Here is a 26731-nt window from a genome sequence, read left to right as displayed (position 1 = left end):
AGCAGAGACATTTCCAACACATCATGATACATACAAACAATACTTCCATAAATCACCAAGAACTTTAGGAGAGTAATGTTTTAACTTAGAGATGAGGTAAGACGCACATATTCCTGGTGGAAGTTATGAAACGTTTTGAAGGAAGCAAAGTGAAACACTAGAGAGCAGCATTGCACTGCGCCCTCCGTAGCACTTAAAGCATGAAGACATTTTATTTTTCTTCTCTGACAACCAGTGGATATGGATCCATCTTCCTCAAGAACCGCAGAAATATAGACCTATTATTTCAGAACGCCCAGCCTTTTCTATACACACACACACACTAATAACTAAATGAAATATTTAGAAAACCTTTTCTTTTTACATATTAACATTTAGTTCAAAACTAAATAAATGGACACACTTCCTTGGCGACACATAATCAGCAAAGAGCAGGAGAGAGTGATGAGAAAGAAAGTTGAATTAATGAGCCAGATTTGAACCCTTCCTTAAGTCGGTCAACACAAATCATGTGCAATTAAATTTGTGCATAAATATAAACAACTTCTGAAAACCACCAAGGTCTCTGTTAAAAAAAAAGACATTTTCCCTGGATTGACCCTTAAACCAGTAATTTATCGCACTTACTGTCTCTGAGAGCTATTTAGTAGAATAACCACAACAAAATGTTTAGTGAATAAGGCTATTTAGTTTTTTTTTTTTTGTAGAATTGAACTATTTCAAAGAATGACGAGATTATAATAATGCAGAAATCAGAAACTGACACATAACTGGCTGGAAAACATTTCCACAGCAGGGATTTTAGTCTCTTTGAAACAATAACAACCCAGCATCTGTGACGCCACCTACGGAACTGTGACGTTTAAAGATGGGCTCATTTTTATTCATATTTAAAGCGTACCAATGCAGAGCAAAGTTAAATCGATTTAAACCAAACGAGCTTCAGAAGTGCCGACTCATCTTGTCAGATGAGGATTGTTATGACTTATGATGAAGAGAGTAGAAAATAAACATATTTGGGTTTTTATGCTGACGTGCTCCACCAAAAAGTTTAATTTCTCTCCACGTTTGCATATTTGCTTCAGAAGATGTTCAGGATGTAGGAAAGGAAAATAAAAAAACAAACAAACAAACAATAAACTGCACACAGCAAACTGAAGGGACTGCTTTACGTTTGTGTTTATTATCTTTTTCTCCAAACCAGATGTGTCATTGTGTTTGCACACTGAAGAGATACAGTGCTCTGAACTTTTACATGTTTAGTCACATTACCACAAAAATGTGTATTTTTACTGGGTTTTTATGTTACAGGTAGAAGCAATGTCGCTGTGAAGGAAGAAGAAGTCCAGTTTGAAGTTGCTACAAGCCATGCTAAGAAATACAGCCAGTCCAAAATCAAACTTTTTTTTTTAAAGACAAAGTGCAAGGATCAATTAACACTCTGAACATTATCCACTCTGTGAAACATGGTAGCGACAGCATGATGCTGCGGGGATATGTCTCTTCAGCTCTTCAGCAGGGACGGATGGGGTCGTCGGGAAGCCATCTTGGAAGGAAATGTCTTTGAGGGCGCAAGAAATTGAGATTACTACGACAGATCTTCACTTTCCAGCAACCAGAATGGTTTCAATCGAAGTATTTTGTGTTAGAATGGTCTAGTCAAAGTCTGGTCCTGAATATAGTGGATAATCCTTGGAAAAATAAGATCAAAGGTGTTTTCTGACTGAGCCTGAGCTACTTTGTATCTAAACATTGACTTTTTGGAAGTATAAAACTGGACATACTCTCCCTTGCGGCCGTAACTGAAGTAAAATGTAAAATTCAAATCCTTTTCCTTCCACTCTAAGAAGTATCAATACTTTTACAAAACATTGTAGATAAAACCAACAGTGCTATAAAAATAATGTTTCACACCCTGCAAAGGGAAGGAATTATATTTTAATGAATAAAGCTTCTGTACAGTTACTTGATCCACTAAATGAGAATAATATGCGACGATATTTCCTGTCTACATTCAATAAAACAGAGGTCTGTGCTTCAGGTTCCTCTCTTCTACTGTAATTTTACTATCAGACACTAGGTGGCGTACTGGAGCTTTGCTAACTGCGTTCAGAACTACAGCCTGTCATCACTGGCCACATTCAGTTCTCCCAGCTTCAAATCGGCTATCAAATGTAGAACTCCTGCTCTTCTTCTACCCTGTCTGCCTCTTCAATCGGAGCGCTGACGATGCTGCAGCTGTCCGACAGGTTGATGGAAACGTCACTCGAAGACGGAGCGGCACTTGTGCTCAAACTGCTGCATTGGAGATGCGCCCCCAGCAAGGCGGAGGGACTGCAGTCGAGGGAGAAGCCGTTTGGCGTCCGGCCCAAAGTGGCCGACTTGTAGGTGCCGTCTGGGATGTCAGGAGAGAAGGCGGCTCTGACGTCCTCAGGAGGGGCCGATAGCGGCCGGGGCGTCAGAGGCAGGCTGGACTTGATGTAAGCGGACACCACGGACAGGTCGGCGCTGCTGCCGGGATTCACCTTGTGTCCCGTGTCCACGTCCGTCTCCTCCGCCCCGATCAGGGAGTCCACGTTCAAACGGAAAGGCGGGACGAGCGAGGGTCTCCTTTGGAGGGAGCAGACCCGGTTGTAGAGGTTGGAGCCCGGAGCAGGGGGGTTCCGGGCGGAGTAGGAGCCGGTCGAGCCCAGGTTGGGTAGAGAGAAATGCGAACCCGACTGATGACCCCTCCAATGGGAGTTCCGGCAGTCAGGAAGCTGCTGGTCAGCCCACTCCTCCTGCTCGTCCTCGTCCTCTTCGCAGGCCAGCGGGAGGGAGCTGTGCGAGGTCTGGTGGCCTCTGGGGCGGGAGGTCAGCCTCTGGTGGTTACGGCGGTTTTTGTAGGAGGCGACGGCGCGGGTAAAGTTGGACGGAGCCGGTGCAGATTCACCAACGGCGGGTGCCATGCAGCAAGGGTTTTGTCTGCTTCTCAAGCACGCACCCTGGACCTGGACAGAAACAAAGAGCGCACTGTCACATCTAAACACCACCCAAAGATTCAACTGTTCTTCAAGAGAACAAATGAATTTTAAAACAACAGGATAATGAAGACGTTATGGCCGTCACTTTGACCCGCTGTAGCTGGAAAAGCTACAGGGCTGCAACTAGTAACAATAACACTGGAGCCGCGCCGCTCAACGCTGAAGTCAGCCCTGAACCTGAGCCAACATGGGAAATAGCAGCTGCTTGGCGCTGTGCTAAGCTAAACGGATTGCAGTTTTTATTAGTTTTATCATAAACATATTCACTTTTGGCCCCTGTGGCTTATTAAAGAGCTCCCTCTTGAAGAGTTCGACAGACTCACATCAAAAGCATACTGGAAAACGGTCGCTATCAGTGAAGCCATTTCTTTACTGTAACACAACATGTTGATGCAATTAGTCTGTGACTCCATACAGACGTTTGGTGAGACGCTAAAATGAAGTCTCGCTCCTAAGTGCCACTTTCCAGGGAAGCTGCGAGGAACAGGAGTGTAAATGTGGTCGATAGCTGAATAAAACTTGATAAACCTGAAGTGTTGACACACCCAGCAGCACAGACTCAGAAGTTCTCTGGATCCGAGTCCTTGTCGTCACGCCTACCAGGATATGCAACATCACAAAGGCAGCGAACGGCTTTGGGAGATAAACTTGGCGGACTGAAATATCTGCAGTGCTGTCCATTCAAATTCTGCAGGCCAATAAATACTTGGTCAGCTGGATGGAGTTTAGCTGCCTTTTACGGCCACATCTGATTTCGATTTGAGCAATCAAGTCGTTAAAGGAGGAAAGTGAGGATGACTGAGATGCCAGGTTCCGCAAAACCATATTACGTTTCATTCACATTGTTTTATGAATCTGGTTTTCCTTAATAGCTGATGTGTTCTTCAACACATACAGCGATGCTCAGTGTGGAGTAAAAAAAGAGAGTGTGTTGCTGCCCCCTGCTGTCTGTGCAATGCGACCCGCTCAGACATTCACAGCTGTGTTGGACAGAGAGCAGCTGAAACAATTGTGATTAGATTTTAGGAGCAGGAATTTGACTGGAATAAGACTGAAAAGGCAAAACAGTAACACAGTGAGAGGCTGTAATAACACAGAGGAGCACTGTGTTATTATAGCGCTTCAGGAGCTACTGGGCTTTCGAGTGGCTCATACCACACATTTAAATACAGAGTGCGCTCGCTATTGCTTTTCCCCAACATGTTGATGCCAGTTAGCGGCGGATAAACGGTTTTCCTTTCATGATAAGTTGCTTCTTCGCCTCTGGCAGCGCGTTCACGAGAATGAGTGGCAGCGCTTCCACCGTCCACCCCTGGCTCTGATTGGTCGCTTTTGGTCGGTACGTTTCTTCAGACAGCAGCAGCAGCAGCAGCTTGAGGAGGAAGCGGAGGAGGCCGATCTTTTCACGGATTACGAATTCACATTCACATTATAAAAGCTACATATTGCAGCTTTTATCAGTCTAAAACTGTTTCTGCTTTGGTTAGTTGGAAAAACTAAAATTGTAGTAATGAGTGGGATTTTTTTTCCCCCTTCAAATTCAAAGTCACCATGGTGGCCGTTGCCACGCACTTTTTAACGCAACCATAACGCAGGACACAAAATGGCTTCTTCCAACCAGAGCGGCGTTTCATTCCCAAGTCAGGACAAGATTTGTTTCACACCAGCTTCAGCAAGTCTCTTCTCTTCTGTCTCATAAGATCCACTCAAGTCCCTTCCTGCTTTCTGGCCTCCCCAGTGTTTCCCACAGAGATGATTTTCCGTCTTTTTCCAGCATCCCATCGGTTGCAGTTTCACGTATCCAGCAGGCCAACCAGGCCTCTGCAGGATTCCTCCTAGCCAGACAACATTTTTCATGGCCGGTGTGCATTTCAGCGCCATTCGTCTCCGTCAGGCCTGCTCAGCTTTAAAAGAAGTAGTATCTTCAAATTGTTGTGGATTTATAGCTAAAACAGGTGCCTTTTAATCAAATCCGCAATCCCCTAAAGTTCACAAGAACTTCATTCTTGCTCAAAAGAGAGGAATGTCAAAGAGTAAGAACTTCCTTATGTTATAGTTTGAGCACATCTGCAGAAACATAACTCCGTCAAGGTTACCAAAACAGGGAGGAGCCACATCCGGGACCATGCAGCCCCCGTACGCGAGGCTCCCACACAACAAAGCGCTCCTCACGCGACGTACAGGAGGTGAAAAATGCACGCGGGGAACCCCGAGAGCGTTCAGGCCGCACGCTGGCTGTTCTCAGGTCAGCCGCGGCATGAATCAGAGCTGCAGCTGGAGAAACCATCAGAGTGCAGACGAGCCTCGAGTGCTCACTTTTCAGAGCAGCGGACTGTTACAAAACGTCTTGTTCGAAAACGCCTGGAAACTCGAAAGTCAATCATCCTCCACGGAGAGGCCGGTTCGGAAACATAAGAACCAATAATTTGCCGCGACTGTAGAAATGTTTGTGTTGCTGCGTAACCTTTGCTGCGTCTTCAAAAAGAGGTTTTTAATCTCAGTGTGACTTTCCAGTTTAAATGAAAGGTAAAACACAAGGCGATACAAGCTCAAATATATACAGACACTGATATTTGATTACCCTTTAGCAGGTTATGGGGAAACCAGACCGTTTGTGCAGCCATCAGCAAACTGGTGTAATTCTGACAGAATATTTGATCATTCTTCTTTATCATTTGATAAACTCCATTCAAATTGATTGGCAATAATCTATCTATTAATCCTAGTCCAGAAACTATCAAATAATGTTCTAATAGAGAAGCAAATTTTTGGCTTTGCTAATTTTGAAAACATTTAACATACTTTGCTTCCCCTACATAGTAGATTTAAAGGCCTTTACAATTTACTTTTCTGTTTTGTAAACTTTTCGTTGAACAAAGTTTGATATCTGCAGTGAAGTTTTGGTGATTTACTATTAAGAATCCTTCAAACTCATGCTCTTATTTTGAAATGGACTGTCCACGAAGTGGTTCTCCTTCCTATGGTGCAGCGTATGATGTTTTTCTGTACCCAGAATGCACCACTGTGCAGTTCTACAGCAAACGGTTTCAGATCTACTGATGTCCTGCGTGCTTTCTGACCAGAGCCTTTCTGTGGTCAATTAGGCAAACATAGGAACAGAGTTAGCAAAACTGAGTCAGCCATAATAAAACTGAAACCATACGGGAACCACAAATGCCAAAAACTCAATTTTAGCTCACTTTCTTCACTTCAAACCCAGTCAGATGATTGTTTTGAGACAATTATGCTGTTGGAACACCCATTAGTGTCTAAGAAAAATGTTTATTGTGTTTTTTATTAACACAACTTTGAAATATCTCGAGCAGCTCAAGGCACAAAACGACAGAAATCAAGGAAGAAGCGGTAAAAACAAAAACGCTGAGCCGTGAAGCCAAGAATTTAACTAAATCTGCAGACAAAGCAGATCTGAGCTGTTGACCTGAGAGTTAATTTATGGTGTCCAGTTCATTTGCTTGCATAGCTTTCACTTCAGAGTATACATAAATCAAACACAAACTCAGGTCGGCCATTGTTTTTAAACCGTCACTTTAAACCCTTAACTTGACAGTCACACTTTTGGCCTTCATGAAGTTCAGATTACACAGACACTGAAACACTGAAAAGACGTTTTAAAAATGAAATTTGTCCACTTCTTTCAATTAATCCCAGTATTTATTCTACGACAACAGCTATTTCTCCTCTCAGCCTATTCCACCATCCTTCTTCTTCTTCTTCCCTCCTTATCCTCTCGCTCACATTGTCTCTTCTCCTTTGAGCCATGAAGTGGTTGCATGGCCGCATTCTTGGCTCTCCCACACAGAGTAGGAGGCTGTAAGCGCTGTCATGAAGCTGTCATTTCAACCTAAGTGATACTTAACGGAGGCCAAAACAAGAGCAAGCCTGCGTGTTGTTTCCCCCAACAGACAACAGGTCGTCTGCACACAGTCAGCGCACCGAGGCTGATGATGAGCAGCGGGGGGTTCTGGGTAATGAGGTCGCTGATTTGGCGACAGTAAGACCCTCGGTGTTGTAAGCTTGAGTTATCTCAGGATAAGCAGGTCAGTAAGGCCAATGGACCTGCCAGTCACGTCTGACGTCCCTCCAAACATAAACGGCTGCTTTGAACCGTTTGCTAAAATCTGGTAAGTCAGTCTGAAACGAACTCAAATAAGGAGTAAGGACTGGGTGAATGTGGAGATCGCCTGATCTCTGCAAAAGCTGGACCTGTTTTCAGTTGTCAGCAGCTCAGAGTTTCGTTGCTAAATGTGATGTTGTGTGATTCCATCATAAACGAACCTGTGTGCTCTGTGCTGAAGATGTATCAAGACTAATAAAATCAACCAATAAATAAATGAAACAGCGTGTGAGTTGGATTCAGCAGCCAAGTCTGAAACTACACATTCCTACTGGCAGAACTTTGTGGAAGAACCTCTGACCTCAGACCAGCTGGCACTTTAAGCATCATACATATGGCCCATTGTCATGACAGATTAGCTTGTTGTTTCTCTGTGTTGCACCAATCCCAGTAATGGACTGCTTCTTAATCAGCCTGAACTTTCCAAACCACTTATCTCACAGCGCCGGGACACACATACCCCCTCTGAAACCGACACCCCTCAAACAACCACTTTGTTGTGCAAGTCTCTCCAACTGTTATGCAACAAACGCATTCGTACAAAATTAATGTTTTCATATTTTGTCTGAAAGAAATTATTTTTAATTGGATTTTACACAAAGTAGTTTTTCACTGTGAAGTGGATGAAAATTTGTATATATTTTCCTACATTGTTTGCTCTGTTTTGGAGCTGCTTTTATCTCATTGTACGCAAGTTCAGTGACAAACAATAAATGCTACTCTATTCTATTCAAGACCCAAAACTGCTAGGGGTATTTTAGCAGCTACCAGCTATAGCCTTAATCGTCTTGAGTCACAGAATTAAGACATCTGAGTGCGACTCAAACGTTTGCCTGACAGAAAGGCTCAGCAAGAAAAAATAAATATGGAACATATGAGATTAAGGAGTCTTGCCATGATACAATTTAAGCTCTAGGATTAACGTCTCAAAGGCTAACTTGCCATTTTTAAAATTTAATATATTTTAAGGCCTTTATTTTATGTACAAGCTAAATAGAGGATTGCCCTGAATACATCACCACAATATAAAATGGTGGTGGCAGCATCATGCTGTGGTTTTAAGGGAAGATAGCTGGAGCTAAACAGGGGGAACTCCGGAGAGATAACCTGTTAGAAACTGAAAAAGATCTGTAGATGCGACTGAATCACCAGTTTGCGGAGGAGCAAACAAGTATCACCCAAAGCAAACAAGTATCACCCAAAGGATGCTCACCTGCAGCAGGATTTTATTCCCATCGTAATCCTCCGTCTGCCAGCGGACGTCGCTGATTGGGCTGCAGGGGTGAGGTAGCAGCGGGACCAGCACTCCGACGTCTCGTACCCTCACCTCCATCACCGCCGAGTCCAGCACAACGGGGCTCTGTCCCCGAGGGAGCCTCTTAAAGGACAGCTGGATCTCCATGTCGGGGTTGGAGTACACCACGAAGAAGCAAAAGTCCTCCTTCTTCTGCGCCACACGTCGCTGGAGCAGCAGCTTGTAGAGCCGGACCATGTCCACGTAGTTCTCGTGGCGGCAGTAAACTGTGAACCGCACAATTTCCTTGCCGTAGTGGACCTGCCGGACCGCCCAGAGCGGCGTGCCGGGGGACAGGACGAAAAAGTCCTGACTGTACGGCGTGAGGGGCAGCATGCTGCGGCCGTTGCTGACTTTTTCTGTGTGGTGGTACCGCCACGGCGGTCTCTGCAGGGTGCGGTGCAGCGTCAGGATCTGCTCCTCGCCGCCGTACGCCTCCTGCAGGAAGAGGATGACCGCCACGGCCGGCTGAGACCCGGCGGCAGACGGGCCGCCGTTTTGGTGCCGCTTCGGCCAAGGCCGCTGGGAGGTGGACGCCCGCTCAGAGACTCTGAAGAGCTGCAGCTCGGGGTGGACCCACGCCAGCACGGCGTCGGCGGCGCGCTGCAGGAACTTGCCCTGGCCGCGGTCAGAGATGAGGTGGACGCTGACGAGGAACGGGTCTTGGAGCTCGCCCATGGATAACTCACCTCCAGGAGCACACATGCAAAGAAAGAAAAAAAGAAACCAGAAAAATGCTGTAGGACTGGAACTACTATCTAGCATTTTTTACCGTCCAACTATTAATTGGTTCATCAAAATAAACTGATAAACACAGGTCACCCCTAAGTTGAGATAAAAGACCTGAGGTTTTACATGTTGACGGTAAAAGTATGTTTTTAGCGGCAGATGCATCCTTTGTTACAAATGATCAAGCATTCACTAGAGGAGTGGCATGTTATTGCATTTTAGCCAATAAAATGTTGATTTTATTTTAAAAAGAAACCAAATTGTTGGTTCATTTGCATCTTTCAACGTATTTCTGAAATTGTACAAAGATGACTTAAGTGGTTAAAAGAAAAACCTGATTTTTTTTTTATCCGATTAAATCAGTAGATTAATCAATTACTGAAATCATCATTAGCTGCAGCCCTCAGATATAACAAGAACAAGGTTGCAAAATGTAACTGGAAAAAATATATATCTACGATTATTAGATTTTTTTTTTCTTGCCCAATCTGGAAACGTTACACAGCTAAGGTTAATATGCCAACAAAGTATTTGGAAAGGTATAGGATATTTTCAGATAGTGAAAACAGGGAATATTTTGGTATGCCAGGACAACGTTAATATCTCTCCTGTTATTCTTTTGGCTCGGGTTATTTTCCTCTTTCAAGTTTTCCATTCCCTCTGTTCCCTAACAAATCTCCTGCTCTCAGCTGTCTCTATTCCACTCAACCAAAGCCAGCTCCATCTTTTTTTCCCCCCTGGTTTCGTTGTTTACCTTTCTATCCCCCCTCCACCTCCTGCCTAAGCCCTTCTCGCTAAAACACCCATGTGGTGCGAGTCTCCTCTGCGGAGGTTCATTAGTGCCATTAGGAGTCATTACTGAGGCCCACAGGAATGTCCAAGACCACAGCAAGAGCGACGCTTTCAGGTGCAGCCTCTTCCTGAACCCCGACCTGGAAAACCTCACCTCGGTGACTCAGACGCTGGCAACGTTCCCAGCTGGTCGTATTTTACGGCAGTTTCTCTTCCTGCGTGTTAACATCTTATCTGTCTGTGTTTATTCCGCCGGTTTTCGAGGTTTATTCCCGCTGTCTTTATCGCACTTCTCTGGGGACTCAGCCCATTTCACTTTGCCTGTGAGAAAGGACAAGCTCAGTCTGCTTGTCCCCGGCACAGCAAAGTGTTTGACTGTTGCCAGAGTCCCTCCATAAAGCGGCGAAGCCAAACAGGGACGGTGTCTGTCTTGCGATTTCCCCACTGGCCTTTACAAAAGAGCAGTTTCTGCTCTGACCAAAGAGGTGACATTTCCGAAAATGTTCAGATCAGGTTACTGTGAAGCGATGCGAAAAGCTCTCCATTAGAGGTCGACCGAATCGACACGATTAGAATATTCAGGCACCGAATTGCAAAGTGTATTTTGGTTATACTGACAGCTGGATTAGGCCATCCAGTGAAAATACCAACACATAAGGAACGTTGCAACTTTCTTTCAAGAAAACCACAGAGAGAGAAAGAGAGACTATCCGCTGTGTGGCCTGCTTTTAGAGGGAAACTTCAGAAAAACCTATTTATGCTGCTACAAAACTGATGTAATGCATTTAGTAGAGAAACGATGTGCAGCGATGACTCTTTCAGGACTGGTTTTATGAGCAAGCTTCTCCCTCCACAATCTCAAAACCAATCAGTTTGTAGGAAATAAAAATAAATTGTGGGGTGATGTAAAGCACATATCGAGCATCAAGCTGGGGGTTAAAACTCTCCAATTAACACAGACTCAACCGGTAAACACTTCTGTTTTTGTTCTTGGTGTCACCGGGGATGACTGTACATCCACAATGTATTCACAATTTTGTCACTATTTCAATGTAAAGAGCTTCAAGTAAATGTGATAATGGAACAGAACCCTACTCTTTTATTGCTTAATTTTTCACAGAGAGACACTACGTCTCGGCTATAAAATTGAGCGTTACATTTATTGTCCCCTTTATCTTGACATATATCCTGTCGCCCTGTGGCAAGCTTGAAATCTTGCTGATCTTCTTTTAATTTTTACTACTAATTTATTTATATTTATTCAGTTAATGAACAGATTGAATACCTTATCCAACAAAAACTGGATTAAAAGCATGTCAATGCAGAAGATGAAAATCTAACATAACCGGTTCAAGCTTTTCGTTAGTCCAATTAAAGATTTTAAACCGTAGAAAATGAAGACGTCACCAGTTCTGAGGTTGTAACCCGTTAAGCCTTGGTGCTCAGACTCCAGTCGGACTTCAGAGGGACATCATGCATCATCCTATCACCATAGCAATGTGATTTTTGTTTGTCTTCGTTCTCTAAGCAGCAGCACAACAGGAACTGCTTTCTGAAAACTGCTGTGAACAAACACACTCATCCCGTCCCAGCTGCCTGACTACTGACTCATGAAAAGCCAAAACAGTGCAGGGGCGATATCAATCACGCTAATGCTAATAATTTGTTTAATCCAGATATCACAGGTTTTTTGCTTTTAAGCTATCTCTCTGTGCTTGTTTGTTTTCTGTTCGCACTGTCCTAATCCCATGATCTCACTGATCCCATGGTTCTTAGTAGCTGGATCAAAGAGGAAGGTTTGGGTTTGAAGCCAGGGAAATAACAGCCTGCTGGGGCCATCTTACCTTTCCAAACATCTGTCTAAGATTCAGTTTTATTCTCCTTGACATCCAGACATCCTCCAAACACTTAAACCCCGGGATAATGAGTAAAATGCAAGCGAAGACGAAGATGCAACAGAGACGTGAGATGAGAAAAAAAATACACAAAACACAACAGGATTTAAGGTAAGAGAGAGAAAAGAACTGGACTTTTTTGTTTTTGAGTCTTTAGTATAAACTTAGCCTGAATGCGCTGCAGAAAAAAAAACAAAAGAAAGTTCCTTCGACAAACGCATGACCTGGACAAATACAGCGATAAACATCTGCAGCATTTTACAGTTTTATGTAAGTCTAATAAACAACATCATTTTCCAGAACTTTGTTTTGGCAAATCAGCTAAATATGTGTAAAAAGCCTAAAAGCCTAAATTCAGTTTTTATTGTGAGAATGCAAATCACTCATTTCCAAAAGTCTGAGTGTCGCATTGTTTGACATCTTTTCCAGTGAGATGAATGTAACGCTGATCATTTCTAGCTGATTGGGACACAAAAGCCTTTCTTTATCTTTCTCTGCAAAGGCAAAGTGAGGCAGATGTTTGTTCATCTCTACAAACGGTGCTAAAAGGAAGAAAGCTTCGCCCCTAAACCCCAGAAACAGGTCAAAACAATCATTAAACAGTTTCATTTAACTGGAACCCAGACAAATTCGACCCAGTGAGGAGGATGGTAAAATACCTTTATGCAGAAACTGGCATATTACAGTAACCAGCCTCCATAATCACTTATTTTAAGGCTGCTGACCTCAAGCATGTCTGATGGCCCAAAAGCTGTGGATTGAGTTATGAGTTATGGTTTTGGTTACCACCTTTTACACAGAATAGTCAGTGAGTTCTTGCTTTATGACAGTCGTAGAGTTTAGTTCTTGTTGAATCTGACCGGAAATGAATTCGTGTTGACATTTTGAAGGCGAGACCTCTCACTGCTCTTCGGTTTGTTGGCGTTCCTGTTACCAAACTTTACCGTCCCAAAGTGAAATCGGCAAGTTTTACAAAAGGATGAAAACATCTGGAAATATGACACAAAACGAGTGAGAATAAAATAGTACGAGAGAAAGATATAAAAAAGAATTCAGCATTTAAAAATGGCAGTCTAGAACGTGATCTGCTTCTGATCGAGAAACTAGAAGAGATGCTGGAAAGTTTTGGGCTCATCTCTGACTGACAACCGTTATAAATAATGTTCTTCACTTTTTGCTTTTTAGATTGTTGTTTTAGAAGAAAATTGATATTTGCTAAGAAAGAGAGAAAGAAAGAAAGTGGAAAAAAATAAATATTTGAAACTGAAAAGCGGTTTTGAACTTTTTTTTTCAGTTTCCAATTGTACATTTTTTTCAGTTTTAATTATGTTATAATTTGGTTTTCAGTTTGAAATTTTTGGTGTTTCAACATTTTAATTTTTTTTCTGTTTCACATATTTTCAGTTGGAATGTGTCTTTTTGTTGTTGTTTTTTTTACTTCATAAAACTTTTTGAGCAAAGTTTATGGCCCCGATGTAGACCCATATGCAGTTTACTTATTGACCGTAATAAATAAATACATATTTGACTGATTAGAGGATTTGGATGCCATGTGTTTCTATTTATGGTGCACCAAACCAAAGCGTACAGTTTGCACTATTCGCCACATTAAGTTGATAGTTTTTTTCTTGCTGTGCGATTTAATGTGGTTGAAGGTAGAGGAGACTAAATTAGTGATTAAGTCAGCCTTTGCAGGGGGGAATCGCGGTGGTTTGTGCACAAAGCCCGGGAGGAGTGTGTCTCTAAGCCCTTAATCCACTTGAGCGTCGGAGCTGAAGCTGATGTTCTGCTCTGACGGCGCGCGGCGCACCATCATGCCAGGGCTCATCATCAACAAGCAGACTGAAGACAGACCTGTCTTCTCTAATTCCCAGAGACTTTTACTCTGGCTTCATGTTCTGGTGTTAACCGGGACCACATGCTCCCAGGCAAACCCGCAGATGACGACGTGAGATAACACAACGATCCCTCCAGTGGCACCTCCACATATGAGAGTGATTAGAAGCGAAAACTCGGCTTCGCCTCACAACGCGTCTCCGTCAGCGCGTACGCGCGGGAGTCCGACAGTCACAGCTTTTGCTCGTCTGGCTCTCGGTCTAAGGGAGTGAAGGAGGAAATTCAAGATGGGGGCTTCTTTATTCCTCTGGTAAAGATGACAACAACAAAAACAAAGAGACAGAAACTTTATTTTCATTTCACTCTGCTTGACTGGTTCCAAAAAAGATAAATATGTAGAGGCTTTAGTATAGCTAGTCTTTCAAAAAACCTGCTTCCTTACAGATAGACAGATTTCTTTCTTTCCAGTTCACATTGAGTTGAAAAAAAAAATACTTTTCAAACAATCCCTGCTTGTGTTATAATGATTAACAGGCATTCAAGCCTAAAATTAGCCTTAATAACCACAACTACTTTACCATACTTTTAGCTCCTTTTCCTGTGGAAGACGAAGTCCACATTACAACTTTGACAGCAACATCTCCAAACAGCAACACTGCTGAAGCAGTTTTATGAGTGATTTAAAAAACTGAATTATGCTACATTAAACTTTTGACTTATGCGCATGTTTTTAGCAGACTTGACTGAACGCAACACTGCAGAACGACGCTTCAATCGATGTCATTATTGGAATGAGAGGTAGCGACTGATCCAGAACTCCTTTTCCCTGCATTGCTGCGGGTCAGGCTGTACAATAAAGTCTACAAAACGACCTGTTTCAGATCTACAGTAAAACTCAATATGGATTTGACGGGAGGCAATATTAAACGTTTTCAGATTCGAACTGAGTCTGTGGAGGAAGAGCGGGATGAGGGTGATGGCAAAGGATCTTCCAACCTCAAAGATAAAAAAGAAATCAACAGAATACCAGAGGAAACATTGGAGCCGTGTGACTGACAGCATCTGTATGGTTTATCCACATCAGATTATACAAAACCGTGACTAGAAGCAGCGATGCAAGTTTACGTAAAAGAGTTCTGGATGGTAAAATATCGCTTGCAGCAGATAATTAAAATTGAAAATTGCAGAATGTAATTTCTTTCTGATAAACTCATCTAATTTCTGTTTTGTCCTTCTTTGTGTGGCTCAGGCCTCATCATATCGGGACCAGAATGCAGCTGCAGGACGTGTTACGTACAAGTTTCTCAATGTTTTGAGAAAGTAAGCGATGCTACAGTTGTTACATCTTTTATTTGATTGATTAATTAACCGCTATTCCACCGTTTTAGACGGTTAGGAACTACTTCTCAATGCCACGGCATCTTATGGTGAATATTTCCTGTTGTTTTAGTCTATTATATCTGCTGTTGTGCTCTGATTGCCAAAGAAAAACTTTTGTAGCACCACAGTATTGGAGCTCTAAACGGTTCCATATGAGCCACAAAAAAATGTAAAATCATTTCACAATATTTACTTGCTTATTTGTTTTTTCCTACTACTTTGTAAAATCTTTCCCCGCTGTTTCCCAAGATGTCATTTTCAATTAGACGCCTCACATGCAGTAAAATGGGAGTCACTGTTCCTGAGCTACATCTCGCGCTTCGCAGAAGGAAACCGCGCGTTTGCATCGACGCATACGATGAAATGAAACTGCGTTGGCTGACACGAGAGAATGAACGCGGGTTTGTTTACTCGCTCGTCTGCAAGACAAACCAGAACACTAGTTGGCACTTTCGCTTGATGAGATTATTTACTAGCGACATAAGCGCGGTCTAATAACGAAGGGAAGTCCAGACTTCTTTTCCCACAGAGCGACGCACAAAGAGTTCTGTATGTCTGTGCTGCCAAGCCTGACGTTTCACAGAAGATAAAAGTCAGGCTGAAATGTGGAGCCGCTGCTCATGGCCTGAAAATGCTGCTGGTTTCAGACGGAGGAGGAAGCATTTAGATTATTACCGGTTACTGCAAAGATTAGGAGACGAGACTTCGCACCAAAGCCAAAAGTCATGAGTGCCAGGAAATCTGAGTTGGGACGAGGGCGTTTGGCTTGATAGGGGAACAGCGGTCCCACGAGCGCTGCACTCTCAGTGTAATCAGATTTTTTTTTAAATAACAACGTGAAGGTCGTTTTTACTGCAGCTGATTTGACTTTAGGTAAATTAGTATAGATTTAGGGACAGATTGCTGAACAATTACATTTGTAGAAGTCTTAGTGAGCCATAAAAACAAGACTGACGAGACAGGAAACAGAATAAGTTTTCTAAATCTGAGGCTGAACGTAAAAACATGGACCTCAAGGAGATTGTTGCCGTAATGCAGAAACCACAGCTCTGTTTTAGAGCGTGTGTTCTGCACCAGATTTTGGATGCGTCGTCAGGAAGCGTTGCCGAACGCATCGATGCGTATCGCCTCGATGCCGAAGGGGGAACCGCGCGGTGGCGAGCGGATGGCGGCACAGGAACCCCCGCGGAGACCAATAGGCCTGATCGGCGCTTTAATTTCATTTATGCGTGGAATTTCTCGACTCTGTCCAAAATTACAAACATGCACAGCCCACATTGTTTAGGCCACAGATGGTTAACTTTCTATCCAAATCCACATTGATTTGTATGTTGGGGAATTTTTTAAACTTAATCTAGCTGTGAGCAGTCCAGCTAGCCGTTTACTGTCTTCAAAATGAAAAGGCCCAAAAATAAAAACAACCCTTCAGAAACATGGAAAAACCTGCACTGATTTACTGTATTGCTACTAGTTTGCTGACTGAGTCAAAATAAGACTGAGTTATGAAACATGAGCCCACGTTGCCTGACAGCACCGTTCGACTTCACTGTGCACAAGAATGAATGCAGGATCACATGGAGACAGCGAGAGGAAAAAAGTGGCTTCGATTAGCAAACAGCTGACTGCAGCGTTTCGAGCTGTGACCCCAGACTCGTGGTTCAGATCGCATTTTGGCACATGAATAATTTGGTAGCACTTTATGTGAGCTGTCTTATAGCGGAATCTGGATCTAATAAGCTTAGCCAAACAGAAAGTACGTCCAGGTTTTTGTGTGAGTGTCTGCTTTCGTACGAGAGAGCAGAAGCTTCATTCACACTGACGGCTCTCCAAGGAGCTCTGAATGACATCAGTGCAACGCTTCTGCTGTCCAGAAGGAAACCCGGCGCTGTGAAGATGAGACGTACCATGAGGCGAATGCTTAAATCCCTCTCACAAGCAAACAAACGGGCCAGTCATTGATAATAGAATATGATAATAACTCTGAAAAAGCAACACAGCTGTGCCAAATGGTTAGGAAACCCGAATAAATCAAAGTGCATGTGATCTACGAGGTACAAGACTTGGAAATGAAACAAAGGCTGCAGTCTGACCCTCGGCACAGAGCCATTTAGTTGCAACAGTTTTGACGTTTTCACATATTTGGCAACCAAACACACAGTACACAAAAATGCATTGCTTGAATGCAGCAAAGCATGTTCAGAATGCAGGATGCAAAAACAAATTTACTGGGTTACGCCTTAAATATGCGACTTGGCTCCGCAAGTGAAACATCTGCTGGTGACGGTGAGATCCCTGAAAATCCGAACCTCCTCCGTGTCAACCCGCTAACCGCCATCTATCAATCTTTTCCGAGCCTCTGTGTTGCAAGAAAAGCCCTCAATAAGCTGAATCTCTTCTCTTAATTCTTTTTGCCACTTTGAAGATTTTCCTTCTGTTCCTCATTTGCCTCTAATGAAGACACTCATTCAGTGTCTGTTGTTGTCCTTTTGGTTTTAGCGTTACCAGCAAAGTTGGCCGTCGTCAACGCATCTCAACTTATCTTTTTATCTTTCGTCCAACTTTCTGTCTCCTGGATATCAGCCGTTCTTCGGACCTCCACGTATAAATTTACATCCACCACATATTGGTTAGTATAGCCGAGACAAATCATGCAGCACATGTCCTCTTCTGTCTGTTTTTCCGTCTCTGTGAGTTCATGCAGTCACAGCTCTTTCCTTTGGTCCAGAAACACTCATTACCCTGCAGCCAGCCTCATAACTCTTATATATGTGGATAGGCACATCAGGGAAACTAATGGAGACGGGGTCATAGGTCACTCAGACTCAGCTCAATCGCACCTCCTATGACTAGCAAACTCTCTCCTACATAATCTCCTTCATTTTATTTCATATAGATGGGGTCTTTTTAAAGTAGATAATATCAGACATGTGCTTTTTAAACACCAGCTTTCGTCATGAGCTTTGGGACTTTTCTCAGTTTCTCTGATTTTATTTTTTATAGGTATATGTTTGAGTAAAATGAACGTTACTCTTTTATTCTATGAACTACTGACGACGTGCCTCTGAAATTAAAGAGCAAAAATGAAGCATTTATTAGTGGAAAATGAGAAATGGTCAACAAAAAAGACGCAGCGCTTTAAGACTTCAAATAATGCAAAAAAAAGAGTTTGTATTCCTTTAAAAAGAACAATACTAATGTTTTAACTCAGGAAGAGATCATATATATATACATATGTGGCTAAAGAAGAATTAACATTTTGTCACCTAACAGTCAGAAACTGCAAAAAATGATACATGGTTTAAATTTTTCTTATATAAATAATTAAAAACACTCTTATTTAGCCCCCCTGGCATTACAGCTGGAAGTCTTTCCTAGTATAACTACAGGCTTGTAAGTGTCAAGCTGTTCACTGATGTTCTCTAACAAACCTTTGCAGAGCGGCTGGGTTTAAACTGAGGTCGGCTCTATTTACTAATTCTGAAGGAAACTTGCTGCATTGGAGTTTATTTAGAGGTAGGAGAGTAAAGACGGATAAATAAAAATGCATTCCAAGCTTTTTCTGAGTCTCAAGCCTTATTTGTGAAAAGGTTTGAGACTCATGACATATCATCCTCCTCCAGCATGTGTAACTTTGCACCACTTTTGTGTGCATTTCTTAAAATATGAGCCACTTTGTAGTTTTCAACACAAAAGACTTGGAGAAAGTTCAAGAATAAGTGCTTTTCGCAGGGAACTGTGCAGGGTGTGTTTGGACAGCATTTTGCTTCTGCGTCGACCTCCGGCTATGACAATAGCGAGCAGAAGTTCATCTGATACAAGAGTGACAAAGGAAACATGAGAGGAAAACCAAACCAGACGGCCACTGATGAATTATTCTCTGTGTGTGTGTCTTCTTCCTGACTTGTGGGTGTGGTGCAGCTTGGGATAAGGCCGCGTCCTTAAGACCAGATTAATGGGCTAACATTAGATTTAATCCCTTCATTGTGAAAGGCCTAGTGACTGAAGGCAGGTCACGACCTCTGCAAACCAAGATCTTTAAATTAGCACTGCACTTAATCACAGCTGACGGTCCACCTGCTGCAGCACTGTGTCAACTTATTGCACAAGTTATAAGACCAGGAAATATGCAGAAGTAGAAAAAAAATATGTCCAGTTATTTAAAAAATGCATCCGAGGCATCTAGGTGGCTACATTATCATCTAGATTATTTGACTTTTTGTGTCCAAACACCTGTTTATCTATAAGGGTTTGAAAACAAGACTACAGTGAATCATTTTATAGAGGAGAGAATGTACAAATAAAGTGCTTTAATGTACAAGTGTATGAGCTGTAAAGGTATCAGTCAGCAGCAGTTTTTGAAGGATTTGGCTCCTTAGTTAAGAACAAAAAGTAAGGCTAATCACAATATGACAATCTACTAACTTTCTTAATTTGAGCAAAACCAGTAAAAAGGAGATAATTCAGCCCTCACTTATAAATATATATATATATATTTCTAAAAAACACGGCATATTTTCTTCAGGAACAGGCAGTTCCTGAAGAAAAGGACCTCACACCCCAGGTGTGGTCAGGATAAAACGCTGGGACCTCACACCTCACACCGGGAGGCAGGACCAAAAAGAGAAAAAAGATGTTGGATTTGAGAGTTTATGTGAGTAGAATGTCAAATATGAACAAGATCAGCATCAGTTCAATTTGATTCACCGTATTGAAATGAATCAATAAGTAAAAAAATGTTCATGGATGTGTAGCCAAGTTACTGCAACTTTTTTTTTTCTTCACATTTTGTTTTTCAGCTAAATTGCATGGGATATTTACCAATATATCCTTTACAATTTAAACATTTCCTTGATATTTTTATTTATTAATTTTTTTTGCTCAAATTCCATTGTGCTACATAAAATATGGTAAACTGCATGCCGGAGCAATGAAAGGAACTGTGAAAAGCGAGCTGATGCTGTTGTTTTTTATTTTTCTACACAAAAGCCCTTTTCCTAAAAATGTTCCTGGTTTCAGAAACCACTAAGCGCAGACAAAGCCCACCAAAGCCCCCCCCCCCCCCGACCACCGTTCTCCCCTCTGAGAAGATTTATTTTGTCAGGCTGCATTCAGGAGATAAAGTCCTGCACCTGAGCTGTGAGTTTGAATGCGTTAGTATTTGCTCTGCTTTGTGTCGAGGTCACTTACTGCTCGTCGAGGACAGAGGGCTGTAATCAGATCTGCAAAGAAAAGACAAAAGAGAAAATAACATAAATGAATACAGAGACGAGATGTGGACATATTGGGAGGAAGAAGAGGAAGACAAGACACAGAGAGCAGAGACAGAAGTTTATATTACTGTAAAAATGCACTCTACATGCGGATGACCTGCTCCTATTTCAAATACCGACTTTTGGTTAAAGCGTAGAAGACGTCCAGCTGGACAGGTCACAAAAATGCATAGACATCGTAGTGTGGTCAGGATAAAACCCTGGGACGTTTACTCGGATAGATACCATCCCCACCACACTCTGCTCCACCAGAGTGTAATTTAGGTGAGAGCATATTTCTGCAGCATTCCGACACAGGTCAGAAAGGTCGCTATTCACAGTGCGACACCATTTATTTGTTTGTCTAACTGTAGAGTGCATTAGAGAACTCATCTTTAGCATCTAAAGTGTCAATTTCTATTTCAAGAAATAAACTAATTTCTGCTTTTAGGTGTAGGACCTCACCGGTTTTGCTGATAGTGATGTTTCTGTATGGTAGATCTGACAACCTGAGGTACCGTTTTGTTGCAATACGATCAAATTGTTTACACTGAATATAAGCAGCTAAGCTGAAACACATTTTAATGAGAGGGAACGAACATATTTGGGATTCCTGGCAGTAAAACAGCAACATGAGACATTATTCAGCTGGAGGCATTTGGACATGACTGCAGACCCAACGAGAATTCAGAAAACGGATTCCACCAGTATAGAAAAACTTGACCAGATGTGTTTTGCGTTTGGTTTTTTTGCTACCCCCCCCCCAAAAAAATTACAGAAATAATGTTGCAGTTTACATCAGTTCTAATAAAAACGTGTTAATGATCCAAAGGCGTGAAGACGCCAACCAAATAAAGTTGTTTCATTTCCTCTGCAAGATGACTTCTAGCAAACATCTTGAGCTCTCCTCTGAAGGGATTAAAGAAAATTATAAAGTAAAAGTTTTATCACTTTAAGTGTCACTTGATATCAGATTAGTCATTTTTTGGCTCATATAGATGTCATTATGAATTGGATCAAATCAATTCTTTGTAAGTTATTTCAGCAGATCAGCTGACAAATCTGCATTTCCTTTATAATATTTTTACTATTTAAAAGTTTCTATTGTTTTTATTTTTACATTGCAGCATGTTTTGGATCAACGTTACCACTTTGCTGCTAAAAGTTGTGCTTCTTCTTCAGTGTCAAAACTATTCAAGCCATCACGAATGGCAAGCAGCGAAAAGAGAACTGTGATCAGAGTGGTTTTTTGTTTCGTTGCTTTTCTGAAGTTTCTTCCATTTTGTTAATTTTCAACATTTTTTGACAGTTTTGCTTTTACTTCCAATAGTTATGCCATTGTTTTGTTCTGTCAACTTCAGTTTATTCAGAAATTTTCTACCAAAAAATATTCAATTTAAAGATTTCACCCTGCTGTTTTGTAGAAAATGCTAATATTTCCTAGTTGTGTATTTAATTAATTGCAAAGTTCCAGCATATGAAAGTCAACAAATTACTTGAGCTCTCAATGCAGCATACTAAATTATTTTTAAGGTTTGTGATAAGCAAGAAGACTAATAATTTCCTAGAAAACTAATAACCTACGCTTAGCAATAAACAAATTAAAGAAATATTTACTAAATATAAAACAACAGAAGTTCTCCTGCATTGCCTTGTGTGTGATATGTGACCCTTGAACTTCTGCCATTTTGTCACTTTAGAACCACAAACTTTATGCTATTTCGTTGGGCTTTTTTGTGATGTATCAACACAACGTAGTTCACAATTGCAAAAGAGGAAACGCAACATGCGTTACATTTTTACAATCTGAAAAGTGCGGCATGCCTTTGTATTCCTTCAGCCAATGCTTTGCAGAACCACCACTCTGATCACAGTTCTCTTTTCGCTGCTTGCCATTCGTGATGGCTTGAATAGTTTTGACACTGTTTTCTAAACTTGGCGGACCCTCCGACATGCCACGATGTTCAGATTTTGATCTGTGAACAAACTGGAGAAATATTTTAATCACGTCCTTCTCAGCACCAGTCTGCCGCAGCAAATCCCAATACGCCACGCTGAAAGTTTGAAGCGTGACAGAATCCGACAATGTTCTCGAGGTACGAATACAAAGACTGTAAGGTAATGCAACATGCTGGCGAATTTGACCGCGGCAGCTAACCAACACTCTCCATTATGTAATTGCAGGAACCATCTGCGAAGCCTCAGCTCACACATGGACTTTCCAAGCTGAGAATATTAGTCCCACAGGGTTTAGCTGACAGCCAGAGAACACCGTCCCTCCAACATGCACCCTCCTGCGTCTTCGTCGATAAACTAATAAGGGCTCTGGAGCAACAGGAAGCAGAGGAGAGGGTCTGTTTCCTGCTGCAGGAGGTTTTCAGTCTGCCTAATGAGAATTAGCGCTGGATGAGAGTGATGTGGGTTGAGGAGGTGAAGTGAGAAAGAGAGAGAGAGAGAGAGATGGTGGGGTACTCTGGAGAGGAAACTGTCAAGAAAGAGAGGGAGAACAAAGGAAATACACACACAGCAAAAGTTTAAAGAAAAGTTTGCTTCGTAAAAGTAAAAAGAAGCAGAAAAATTGTAAATGGAAATAATTCTGGAGAGAAGCTGGAGGTGGCGGCGTGTGCAGCTGACGTTTCCCTCGGGGTGCGAGGGCTTGGCAGCGGTGGCTCCGGCTAACATCTCGGAGCCGCCTGACGCTGCGAGACTGGAAGCGCCGTTTTCCTTCATCTCCCTCCAAAGACAATAAAACAGAAAGTGGAAGCGCAGACAGGCAGAGGCTGGGCGAGTTAAAAACAAGGCCCAGTGACCCAACGTGAGTCAGAATGACCCCTGAAGGGCTGCAGACTGAGCCGTCAGCCGCCTGATAAGAGCAGGAAAGCAGAGAGGCAGAGATCGGAAGGAGGAAGGCAAAGCTGAACTTGATTTTATTTCACTACAAACTGGATTAAGACCAGGGAGCTATGAAATGAAAATGTAGCATGACCTTAAGGAGCTGTGTGACTGGGGTGGAGGTGACGGGTGTCTGAAGGTCAGAGGTGTTGGAGGTGAGTGGAGGAGGAGCAGGATGGGATTGTGTGGAGGAGGCAGCTCGGTGGACATCAGCCGCTCTTCCTTTCTTTCACATCAGCACTTTCCATTGATGTGGCTCCGTGCTGATCGTCATAAATCGGATCTCTGAGCGATTCTAGTTCAACGTTAAAAAAGCGACGCCAAACCAAATGCTTCTATTAGGCCGATTTTATTCCAAAAACCATTCAAGACGAAACAGAGATACGAAAATGAATTGAATGGCATTATTAATGTGGTCATTATTTTTTATTTCCATCAATTTTTTATTTTTTCTCTGTCGACTGTAAGGAAAGTTGTTACATTGACATGATAAAGTTTGTCTAGATCTTAATGCTTTTCTCGCTGGGTAAATGTTGGAGAAATTGTGATATTATTAATCAATTATTTGTTATTCTCATTGATCTTTATAATGTATCTTTAATTGATGCTTTCCTTAAAGTTAATCTCATTATAGAATTAAGAATGTTTCTTGTATTGTTGATTTACTCTGATTCCTTTCTCAGAAGGCCTCACTGACAGAGAGCAGAAACAAAATCTTCCTGCAGGTTTACCTCTTGGTGAAGAGCTCTGCTTTCGGTTGAGTTGCTGGCCTCCAATAAAACCATCATTGATCACTACATATTTTATTAATCTTTGTGCCTGGAAGGACATTATCTAGTACAGAATGATTGTGTGTTAGTTAGTGAATAACATTTGACGCTGTAGCTGTTTGCCCCCTCCCTTTAGAGCTACAGCGTCCTTGTGATTAGGGATCCTAGAAACAATAAAATAGAGGAGCAGACAAAATATGCTTCAGAGCGGTAGGAGATTGTAACTGAAGCACATCTCTGTCCGTTCTCCTCGCGAGTGAAAAAGAATCGAACTCTTTTGTCTTTTCTGTCTTTGTTAATGTATGTTTAACAGGTGTTAACCCTAACAGTAAACAACAGCGATCTATGAACACAAAGCACTTTTTTTATTTGTTTATTTACCACGAGCCACATCGTTACCGCAACATCCATCAATATCATCGCACACCTGGGCCTGTTGCACTGAATCAATAAATCAAATAACAAAATAAAACAAACTCAATAATTTCCATTTGAATGATTTCTCTTATCTCTCCTTCTGCCAGACAAAAGTCTTCAGTCTGGTGTTTTCTGCTGCTTTTTCTGTTGAAGGACAATTTTGTTTACTATGTTGTTTGTTGTTTCTGTTTATTTATTTTGGACATTTAAAATGTCTTCCAGTTCCAGTGTTAAATGTCCATTAGAATCCAAAGTTTGTTCATGCGTTATTATGCTGTTACAGTTATTATTATTGCTTAGAAACGCCTGGGACAAATTATCGTCCAGCAAAAATTTATTGCACATGTTTCATTTTACAAACTTTGCAAAACTGTTGTAGTGCAGTGACAGGAATGACGTTTTATTACTGTCGCAATAAATAAAGACAAGTTAAAAATCAACAAGTTTCGTGACAGAATTAGCGTTTTGAGTGCTCCAAGTTTTCACCCTGCAACCCAGACTATGGCTAATTGAAGTATTCAAACACGGCTTAAAAGCCGATTAAACAAGGACATAATGACAAACAGACTCAACAACAATTGTACCACCTTCATCTAAACTTTTTACATCTCTTGCAACAATTATGGCCAAACTGTTGGTTATAATCTTTGTGGATTATGGTTCTAACACCACTTTTGATTTATACTTTAATTTCAGCAACAATAAAAATTGTGAATCCTCTGACATTAAGCACTTGGTATATGTGGACCCAACATCTTTTGTCAAACATTGCCTGTTTCCTTTTACCGTTTGAACGATTCCCCCACTGTTGGTGAACAAAACTGACAATTCAAGTTGCACTTATTTTTGCAATGTTTAGCGAGACAGTCGCACTGCTGAATGCAGCTCCTGTATGGATGCAGCCTGTTTGATAACGGGGAGGGTTTACTTTCAGAGCAGTGTTTGTTTTTGTCAAAGTTCAGACTGTCTGCTGCCATAAATTTCCAGCTGAGAAAACCAATTTTTGTTTTTAACCACCGGTTTCTTGGGCAATGAGATAAATAAACCTTATCACAGGTATCCAAAGAGATCAATCTGTTTTCTAAAGAAACAACACTGCTACGACTACTACTAAATGTACCACTATGTCACAGTGTTCCAAAAGGTAAACAGCACTAATTGACGTCTACTGTGAAACACATCGACACCAACAGAGACATACCGCAGCAGAAACCGGAGCACGTCTCTGTTTAACAGCTGCAATACAGGGAACAACAATGACTCTGGATACGTCATAAAGTATTTGTATTTAATAAGTTTTCCTTATCGAAACCACACCAGTTTAGTTTTTTGTCATGAAAACGTCCCTACACATAAAGACTTTTCTGTATTTACCTCAGTTGCCTAATAAATAATAAAGAAAACTTTTTTTTTTTTTTTAGGTTTTTGGTGACGCCGTCGAGTTTCAAACTCGCTCGCGCAGCAACACTTCTGGGATTTAATTTACATACGTAAAGCAAAGCAGGCGTCACTCCAACATAAATACTCGGCAGTTTCGCTGTTTTCAATTAAGGAGGAGAAGCGACAGAAACACTTCGGCTCCGCTTACCCCCCGGTCTCTGCTCCCGAGTCCACGCAGTCATCTTCCGTGAAGGTTTTCTCCATGTCAGACTGCCGCCGTCCCTGCTCCGGATAACTGCATCGTCTCAAGGTCTCTGCGTCAACCTGCGAGGCTGTGGAGCCGTCAGGCAGAGCGTGAACGCAGCGGGCAAATGAGCGGCCGAGTTTTACTACATGGAGCAACGGGCGGCTGATGCCGTGATAGGTTTAATGGCGGTTGGAAATGTGACCGCTATGAGCCGAAACTCCTACTGATTGTCTTGTGGAAGTGGTCTGCTTCTGAGCTACGTTTTTGTGATTTTTACAAAACAGAAAAGTTACCCAGTGGATTTGGTAATACTATATTTATGAGTAGATTATAATGTACAAAAATTATGTAACTTAAATAGCTAAAAGTATCAATTACATTTGAATTAATTATCAAGATTATTTTGATTTATATTTGGTTTTACATTTTATTTGATCAAGTCACTGAATGTTGAGTAATAATAACATCGTTAAAATCAGGAACATTTCATTTCATGATGGGAAGTGATAAAATCTGTTAGGCTCTTGATTACTCTTTTTTTCAGCGGTACTTAAAGGCAACGTGTGTAATTGCTCTGCTGCAGCGCCATCAGTAGAGGGAATGAGGTAATGCAACATGTTTTCCCAGGACATCAAACCCCAGCAGGTAAAAGAGGAGGACACTTCACATACAACACTTCACAAACAACACCA

General features: G+C 41.9%; 1 protein-coding gene across 1 annotated transcript; it reads right to left on the bottom strand.

Moving 5' to 3' along the window:
* Positions 1 to 1162: 1162 nt before the first annotated feature.
* Positions 1163 to 26204, bottom strand: LOC129361343 (protein FAM124A). Its single transcript, XM_055032145.1, has 4 exons — positions 26001 to 26204; positions 20272 to 20303; positions 8372 to 9141; positions 1163 to 2990 (listed from the first exon to the last, which is right to left on the bottom strand). Exons 1-4 carry the CDS (start codon positions 26054 to 26056, stop codon positions 2169 to 2171), a joined length of 1680 nt encoding a protein of 559 aa, XP_054888120.1. The 5' UTR covers positions 26057 to 26204; the 3' UTR covers positions 1163 to 2168.
* Between the last annotated feature and the right edge of the window lie 527 nt (positions 26205 to 26731).

The sequence above is a fragment of the Poeciliopsis prolifica genome, unplaced genomic scaffold (genome assembly GCF_027474105.1).
Source record: "Poeciliopsis prolifica strain line A6 unplaced genomic scaffold, Auburn_PproV2 SCAFFOLD007, whole genome shotgun sequence".
NCBI lineage: Eukaryota > Metazoa > Chordata > Actinopteri > Cyprinodontiformes > Poeciliidae > Poeciliopsis > Poeciliopsis prolifica.
The sequence above is the reverse complement of the archived record's forward strand: the minus strand, read 5'-3'. Positions and strand labels throughout refer to the sequence as shown.

Excerpts from the sequence above, each read along its gene's own strand:
- LOC129361343 (XM_055032145.1), bottom strand. The coding sequence starts at position 26,056 with ATGGAGAAAACCTTCACGGAAGATGACTGCGTGGACTCGGGAGCAGAG. Across the intron at positions 9,142-20,271 it reads CCCTCTGTCCTCGACGAGCA|GTGAGTTATCCATGGGCGAG; the intron begins GTAAGTGACCTC and ends GTGCTCCTGGAG. Across the intron at positions 2,991-8,371 it reads GGAATAAAATCCTGCTGCAG|GTCCAGGGTGCGTGCTTGAG; the intron begins GTGAGCATCCTT and ends GTTTCTGTCCAG.